At 38.3% G+C, this 9356-nt stretch overlaps 1 protein-coding gene across 1 annotated transcript in view; it reads right to left on the reverse strand.

Annotated features, from left to right (window-relative positions):
- adam19a (ADAM metallopeptidase domain 19a) overlaps positions 1-8970 on the reverse strand; it is a 197767-nt gene extending 188797 nt beyond the window's left edge. Inside the window, exon 1 of the mRNA XM_044341231.1 lies at positions 8728-8970. Within this exon, the coding sequence (XP_044197166.1) occupies positions 8728-8857 (130 nt within the window). The 5' untranslated portion in view covers positions 8858-8970. The remainder of the gene's footprint in view (positions 1-8727) is intronic.
- Positions 8971-9356: the final 386 nt, after the last annotated feature.

Raw genomic sequence — 9356 nt, forward strand, 5'->3', positions numbered from 1 at the left:
ACAGTAGACGGCATGAATGAGGTTACGATCCTCAACATCGGGTCATGATGTCACAACAGGATGTCAGCACTTTTAATCAACCATCTACTCTAAATGTTTCATGATGTTTGTGCAGGATGTCGCCGAGGTTGCAGAAATCCAAAAAAAATCCTTTCAAACACATCTGAGACAGACTGAGCACGCCACTCAAAACGAACTCAAACACATCCAAACAGTGTAAACTGCACCCACACGTTTGTCTAACTGGGCCAAAATAAACACTCAGAGTGAATTAAAACTCTTGTCAGTTCTGTGAAGGCAAAAAAAACCAACAAAAAAACACGCTGCCCACTGAGATGTACTGTATCTACCTCCAGGCAAGAAACGCTCAAGATTTCAAAAGAATGCGTCAGTCAGTTAAATTTGTGGGTGAGGCTTAAGTAGTCGGCATGTACTTGACCAGAACACAACAAACACAAAGCAGCGGTTGTGTTGACAAAAGAAACAGAGAAGTGGGAATTCGTGTGAGCTCGGTTCTCTGTGAAGAGGGTTGCACAGATCTTGCTTGATAATACTAGAGAGAGAGAGGGAGATTTTAAAATGCATTAGCTGAGGGCTACGAGAGAGAGAGAGCGGAACAAAACCGAATTGTGATTTTTTTGTGAAGAGTCCTTGAGTCGATCCTCTCAGCTATCTGTGCAGACTGTCCATGTAAAAGAGTACAAGAGTTCCAACTGACTGCTGGTCAGTCTCTCCTGCACAGTAAGGCTGCTCTATTATGGCGAAAATCATATTCACCATTACTCTGATCAATGTTGAGATCACCATTATTTAACACAATTACCTTGGAAGCATCATGCATTTATTGTACTTTAAAAAAAACAGTGGATTTCCTTGAACTTTAAATATAGTTCAACTGAAAATTAAAAAAAAAAAAAAAAGAAATAAAATAATTATGTTCAAAACTTCATAACGAGTAAGCTTTGACAGTTGTGCTCTTTAATCTTTAATGTTGCTATGGTTACAGGTTGGGTAGCGGTTGAATTTAGAACTGTGATTTAACTTGAGCTGTGTGCAATGAACACTTTTAACGCACACCTGCAGGCCAATCAGAAAAGAGTATTCACCCAGACCATGGTATAAATAAAAATAATAAATAAAAATAAGTTAGACCAAAACAATTGAGATCATCTAACAGTGATTGTTAAGATGCATGTAGTGTGGAGAGCGATCAATACTAAAATGATCATTCATCATTTCCACAGGTAGGTTGGACTCTCTGGAGAACAATGATTTCTCATCAGATTTTTACAGTAAGCATGTGCACAATAACAGACCGCAGACAGAGAACGCACAGATCTGAGCAGCTGGATGAAAGGAGCGAAGCATCCATAGAATCCAAGTCTGACTGAAACTAAAACAAAGTAACCTGCAGATGTGTCAGTAAGTCAGTTTCCACTGCTGAACATTTGACTGTTTGTTAAATTCAGACACATTCACGCAGTAAGGAAGAGTTCTGCTCTCTGCTCTGCGTGTCTCATCCGTGAGAATGCTGCACGATACTCGTTTTATCTCAATTATCTTAATCGTTTGAAATTGTAATTGAAAATAAAATTTGATTAATCGCCCTTTCCTACTGCAGTGACGCTGGACTTCATTTGTATTCAATCATGCTTATGTGTCTTTTACTTTTTATTTGCAAAGGGTTTCTTAAAATTTTCAAAATAAAATTTTTTTTTTTAAATATCAGCCTGCACAAAGTTATGGTTGCTAATGAAGGCCGAGTGGAAGACATTAGTTGGTTACAATCTGAACTTAATTCATCAAGATAAATTGTTTTGGTCACCACTTATGTATCTCATCATGAGAGTGCAGATGGTGGTCATTCCATACTATTAATATTAGTGTAGGTGTATTACTTCTTACTGACCTTGCATTTCTGTTCTGATCTTTCTCTCAAAGTGTCAAAAAAATGATTGATGAAAGTGACTTTTACAAGCTCAGATTATCTCTTTAGTTATTATTACAAAGAAAATAATGTTTATGTCAGAACTACATTGTAATTACATCATTGTCACAGGATGGCAGGCTTAAAAATCTAAATATAGGCACCACTTGTTATCTCTACATGATATAATCATGTCATGATGGAGATAATGGGCCCTAAAAACATCCTCAGCCTCCACAGCTGATCCCTGCTTCTATATCCTGGCACGCACGGGAGCCCGAGAGTTACAGCGCGCCACGGTTAACAAGCAGCGAGAGATATGTGAGCATGATCGGGCGAGTCAAATCTCATAATGTAGACGAAAATGTTTTCATCTTGCGATACTGTGAACTATCATAACCTCTGCTGTTCGTTAAATGGTTGTTTCTCAGGGGAGAGTACAGTAAGCTGTGCAGCAACAGAAGAGGAATGATATCCAGAGAATAAGTTTTAAATGGATGATGAGCTCCACAAAAACTGTTTCAGAGCGAGCCTTTCCTCTTATTATCATGTCTAGCAGATTAAACAGACAATATAGCTGCAGTTATTCAACATTATACTGACCGTCTACTTGATCAGTCTACAAAGACGTCTTTGTCATTTTAATTATTTAACAAAAAAAGTCTTATTTATTGGTGCATTCAGTTATAATACTGACTCATCTGATTGTCATTCTATTGCAGACTGTTAATGAGATGATAAATCATAGCAGAGTAACAACTATGAGGGTGTTTAACCTCAGTATTTCATCTGTCTATGACACTGAGTAAACTCATAGACTGTATATAAATATGGACGACGTGTCTCTGCTTCCTACCGCGATGGAAAAGTGAAGCCAAAATATCTCCTTTACGGGAGCGGCCATCTTGCTCGTGTGACGTCATTTGGAGACAGACTCTGCACAGTAGAGTCGGGTGGCGGAACACGCCCCCCTCAGCTGTTCCGCGGGCTGACGGAGGTTTGAGAGCGGTTGTCACAGCTGTCAATCATGACGTTAGACCGCCTTTCTATATCGTCAAATAACTAATTAAAAACAAACTTATAAGAAAAATGAGCACTTGGACAAACATCAGCGTGATAAGAACTACCTGAAATGACAGAAACTATCTTTAGGAAAAATGTATTTGACATGTACTTTGATTTTTTCGTTTGGCTCATGTCCCATCCACTAACATGGAGGGGGCGGGACTTATGACCTATACTGCAGCCAGCCACCAAGGGGCGGTCGAGATGTTTTAGCTTCTGGGGAGCTTTAATGACGTCCATCTTTATATACAGTCTATGATTCTGATTTGTCTTCTTAAGAGCTGCAGCGATTAGTCTATTGATCAATCAGTCAATCAACAGAAAATGAATCAGCAACTATTTTGATAATCAAATAAACAAAAATACATTTACATTATATTACATACCTTACATTTGCCCTTACCAGCTTCTCAAATGGGAGGGTTTTATGGCTTTCTTTGTCTTCTGTGGTGGTAAATTCATTATCTTTGGGTTTTGGACTTTTGATCAGACAAAACAAAACATTTTTGTTTCATTCACAGCTTGGGCTGTGGGAATTTTTTTTTACTTTTCATTTTTCACTATTGTCTGAGATTTTGTAGACAAAATGACAAATCATTGACTCAAAAAATTGTATCTGCAGTAGTAGTATGAAATTGCAGATATGTTTGAGGTCATTTAAAAACAGTGTCGTCATCACAGGTTTGTCCACCAGAGAGCTCTGACAAGTTTATTTCTACACTGTAAAATGTCACATATGTTGGCCACATTTCATTAACAACCAAACTGAAAGCATCCTCAACAAAAACCTTTGTTTATATCATGCATTTGTCAAAAAAATCATATAACAGCTCAAATAGTGCTGAAACGATTAGTCAATGAATCGATTAGTAGATCTGCAGAAAAAGAATCGCTGACTATTTGAATAATTGAATGATTGTTCAAGTCATTTATCAAGCAAACATTCACTACTTTTAGCTTGTCAAATGAGGGGATTGGCTGCCTTTCTCTGTTTTACATCATTGTAAACTGGACTGCTGATTGGACAAAACAATTTGAAGGTGTGATAATGGGTTCTTGGAAATTGTGATGGACATTCATCTTTTTTGACAATATACTGTATCTATACTAGGGATGTGCAGAGGGCCCGGTATTTGTATTTGTATTTGTATCTGTATCTGTATTTGTTGAGGCAGCAAAATTATTTGTATCTGTATTTGTATTCGAATAAAAGTTGAAATAAGCTTAAAAGTCCTGTTTTTGTTTTTATTACACTTTTAATTTTAGAAAATTAAAGTGCTCATGAACAAACTACCTTACAAAGGAGGTCCCCACACCAGGTCTTGAACTGGAGTCTCCCAGATCATAGACGACTGCGCTGACTACTGAGCTAAAACTTAACTCATCGCCTCATTGCAGACAGACCTCCACCTATACACCCATAACACAGAGACAGCACACCGTGTAACATATAGGGAAGAACTTCAAAGCCAATTATTGCTTTGCACTTTTCATTTATTGCCTATTTTTTACAACCTAACTTCCTTGAAAGGAGAAGGGGAAAAACAGGTTATGGAGAGTCCCTTGGAAGCACTTTGCATGTGTCAGTAGCCCAGCTTTATCTCTGGGGAACACTCCCAACAAATAACTTTTTAAATATTTGTATGAAACAAATATTAGTATAAAACCCACTATGTGTGCTTTGCAGAATAATGTATTTGTATTTGGGCACACCCCTAATCTATACATAGAGATAGAGAGACTAAATCAATGAATAAAAAATACAGATGAACTGATAATAAATGTTGAGTATTAACATGGGCATCAGCCTCAGCAGTCCAGTGTCAGTGGGGCTCTATACGACAGAGGTGAAGGTACCCTGACAGCACTAGCTAAGCTTTTCACTGTGCCACTTTATTGTGAACTGTTGGCAGATTGATGATGTGATGATGCGACTGTACTTCTGCTGACTGCAGCAAATCAGCTCACAGTTTTAATGGCAGACAATCACCACTTCCCTGATGTCCGTATTGTGTTTTTGGAGAGTATTCTTTGAGCAGGCGGTTGGAACAGAGGAACGGCCAATTATCACTGCTCTATTTAGAGCGGGGTTTTTTGGCCAGTTATGATCAGCAGCCAATTAAGTGGTGCATTACTAGTTGACACCATGCTGCAGAGGAACATGCTGATACAAAGTGATGGAGTGACAAAAAAAAAAAAGAAGCGTGAACTAGTTTGGGAACAGAGAGGAAAAAAAAGCACAATCCTCATCTGTTGGACTGGCTGCCCGTTTCCAGCAGTGGGACACAAGTGTGGGACATGCATATTATATATTAAATAAAACAATAGCACAAATAAACTGCTTAGTAGCCAGTATCTGTGCTGCTCTCTAGAGACAAACCAGCTTGGCAAAATGAAAAAGTGTTGCTGTCCAAATACTGAGGAACTGAACTTTCTATTTGCTGTTTTAGTCATCTTTGATAATAACATTTGGTCTGACCTGGTAAAAAAGACACAATGAGAAAGGGTGGGGTTACCGGAACTATAATACTTATTATCGTACAATGAACATTTCCACAGCACTAATTCCACCAATACAACATCAGAGTCTGAGTCACCCATGTGCTGCTATTGTGTTCTCTTTTTAAACACAAATACTGTTTGCATTCACTGATTATTTCCAACTGTAGGGAATTCTAACCATAGTGGCTTGAAATGTGATAGGAGGCAGACTTAGAGACTTGTTAAAGGACTCATGAAGAAGTAGTAACAGTAATTTATACGCCGCATAACAAAAAGTACACATGTAAACAGCCGACTAAATCAAACTTAACTCACACACGACAGGTAACTCACAATGTATATCAGTAACATTGTCCATACAAACACTATCATTCTCACCATCTGCCAAGAAAATTAAGTACAAATCAAACAAATACTACTCAAGAAAAACAACAACTAAATACAAACCCACCCCTCCCCCATTGGTTTAACCCATGACATCACAGATGTCAGCAAGAGCATTATCTCGGTTCAAGAAATTCAGAATTAAATAAACAGCAACTAAAATTAAATACTTGGTCATCTTGATTTAACACAGAAAGTGTTACTGTAGCCAATAAAAACATGATGATGATGCTAGCGTGCGCTAACAATGCTACAAATAAAGATGTGATACTGGTTAAACAAACAAATGACAAGCATGGTGAGGGATACATAATGTAAATGAGACAAATGCTGTGTACCATCAATGACCCTCAAACACTTCCTGCATATATTTCACATTAAAGCTGAGAGGGAACAGGAGGGTTTAAGCCTTTTGAGCCACTGGAAGGCTTTTAATGTGAAAACATCTGAGCAGGAAGTGTTGAGTGCCCTTGATGATATCTTGACAATGAACAAAAAAAAGAACTGCAAAGTGACAGGAATTGGCTCAGTAGTAGAAACACGGCATGACTGATGTACTGATGGAGTTAATGTTGTAGAAATGTGTATTATACTGAATTTATCAAGAAAAAAATCAACATGGAAGAAGTGCTGAGTATACAGGAAGACTTTTACTAAAAACATGATCAAATATACGTATCAGAAAGAAAGAATTCTATAAAATAATCTGCTTCTTTCTGCAGTGTAGGTACATAAAGGCTCAGGCTAATACTTAACATTTTTAATGTGAAAAAATTAGCATTGACAATATCAGGTTTTTATTCTAATTACCAGGATCAGCCTCAAAAAGCAAATATGGCTTAAGTCATAATAACAGATGTCTGTTATTGTTTCATCTTCTGACTCACTGGAACTGATGTTTTGGGGAAAGCAACACTGTAAAAAATGTCATTATTAATGTATCTGTTTTAGAGCTGCAATAATTAGTCAATTAATTGCCAAAGATTAAATTAATCAGCAACTATTTTGATAGTTGATTAATTGTTTAGAGTCATTTTTAAGAAAAAAAAAATGGAGAAAATAATTGACAAATTAATGGATAATCAAAATAATCATTAGTTGCAGGCTAGTCTGTTGAAGTTTTTACTTTCATTTAGTCTATAAGATGTGAGAAAAGTGTGGAAAATGCCCTTCATAATTATTGAAAGTTACTGTACACTGATAATAAAAAAATACTGTAAAAAAGGGCAAAATCCTCACATTTAAGAAGCTGGAATCAGTGCATGTTCCATATTTTTGCCTCATAAATGATTTAGTGATGATCATTTTCTGTCTATTGACTGATTGTTTGTGCGGTGGAGGAAAGCATGTTATACATATGTCATGTCTTCAGTGTCTGGGAGCTGAAGATAAACTCTGCCCTCACTAAACAAGTCTGTTATAAATCTCACATTTTGTTTACTGCTTTGGCTGAACCATCTCTAATGAAGTCATTCCATTGGATTTCATCTGACGGCGCAAAGCTGAAAACAAACTGTGTGCTGCTGAAGTTCATGCAGCAGCAGCAGCCGAGCACACACACACACACACACACACACACACACACACACACACACACACACACACACACACACACGGCTTGTTAACTACATTAACTCGGAACATCTTTTTTTGAATAGGGGTTATTGTTTAAGTCCTACTTTGCCTTTGGGTATCTCAGTCCACATGACTGAACAGAGTGATCATCTTCATACCAGCCACTACCACACAAATTGACCTCTATGTGGCTTGCTGAGAGTGGGAAGGGGGCTCGATACGTTCAATACAACTTCTTAGAGTTCATTTTATGTCATTTCAAATATAACGCACAGCCTGGACAAGCGATACCCTGAGCAGAGAAGAATGAAATCTAATACATTGTGGTGGTTTCACACAAAAACTACTTGACTTTCTGTGACATAATTGGCTGAAAACTAGGCTACTCAGCTGTACTCCAGCATTTCTCTAAACTGCCTTTTATGGACAACGCGGACAGAGCTGATTCTCTAGTTTGGCTGGGAAAAAAAACTATTTTCAACATCTATACAACATGTCAGATTGGTTGAGTTGAAACTTTTGATCTTCTACAATACAAAACTTCACAAACTTCTATAATAAATCTTTTATAAAGGATGTTGTTAACGGAAAGCCGCTCGCTTTGATGCGTGCCTTTGAGAACATTGAGACGCTCACCCCCGAAACACGTTAGACAATTCTTGTGATTTAACACTGCGTTGTACAAAAGCAAATGTTAACATGTTACAACACATGCTACTCTTTGTTCTTACAACAAGTCAAGTCTTCTGCTAATTTCGGCATGAAAGCCATAACCCTATACTGCAAACTTTGATGATTCTTTCACCTTGTTCCCCCCCTTGGCACCCCACCTCCTCACAATTAGAGGAGAGGGCAGCTGAGGGAGAAACCACAGAAGCGTGATAGAAGTAGAAATGATAATATAGGGTTATTCATTGTGTTTCATATGGTATTTTGGGTGCAGCCTGTGACAGACTGTACAATGAATCACAGCTATTTAGTTAAGCTCTTGTAGGTTATGAGTGTCTTGCGCTTTCGCCTGATAAGCGACGCGGCATTAAATTGCCAGATTTTTAAATGAAATTTGGCTAACGCAGCCCTCTTCTTCACAAAACGACTAATTACTCCAAGAAAAGTTTCGGTGCTTTCACACCAAAACCTCTCCCGCCTCAATTACAACCCGTTCTATTGACTGACACACTTTAAACCCCTCATACATGTTTCTCTATGCCGCCACAACACGCAACTGGTAGATGCTAAAAGAAGTTTTACAGTGTGTCCGCGCTTTTCTGTACCTTGTCCTCCGGTGTCCCCGCTGGCTCTGTCCAGTGTGCCACTCAGCAACAGAAAAAGAACAAACACGAGCAAATGTCCCCATTTTGCCGGTGATATTTGGGCATTTTTCTGCCTGTGTTTACTGTACATCCCTATGACCCTCGGTACCGCCGACTGTCCTCCCTTTCCTCGCCGTTGTTCAACTCTGACTCCCTCTCTGACTCCTCCGAGCGTCAAACACGGCAGAGTAAAATACTACACTTCCTGTCTGAACCATCAAAATACAAGTCCCATGACCGTATCAACGCATACACTATTAAAGGACGTGTCCGCTATTTTTCAGGTGTGTCTTAAAACAACAGTCAGGTTGTTATCAACAGTGAAAGAGGTTTTCCTCACTGTAATCATTCTTCCTGTTCATACTGGAAATAAAAGATCCCCTTCAAATGTGCTTTCAATGTAAGTGATGGAGACCAAAATCCACAGTGTGGTCACGCAGTGATTTAGTGCAAAAATGCATTTAAAATTTAATCTGAGGTTCAGCAGTCTGAGTTAGTCATATCAAGTGGATATCTGCCACATTTACAGTCATTCTAGCATCAAATTCCCTCTTTGTGTTTCCTCAGTGTTTCCCTGTTGAGCTGTGGTG

This window comes from Thunnus albacares, chromosome 22, assembly GCF_914725855.1.
Source record: "Thunnus albacares chromosome 22, fThuAlb1.1, whole genome shotgun sequence".
Taxonomy (NCBI): Eukaryota; Metazoa; Chordata; class Actinopteri; order Scombriformes; family Scombridae; genus Thunnus; species Thunnus albacares.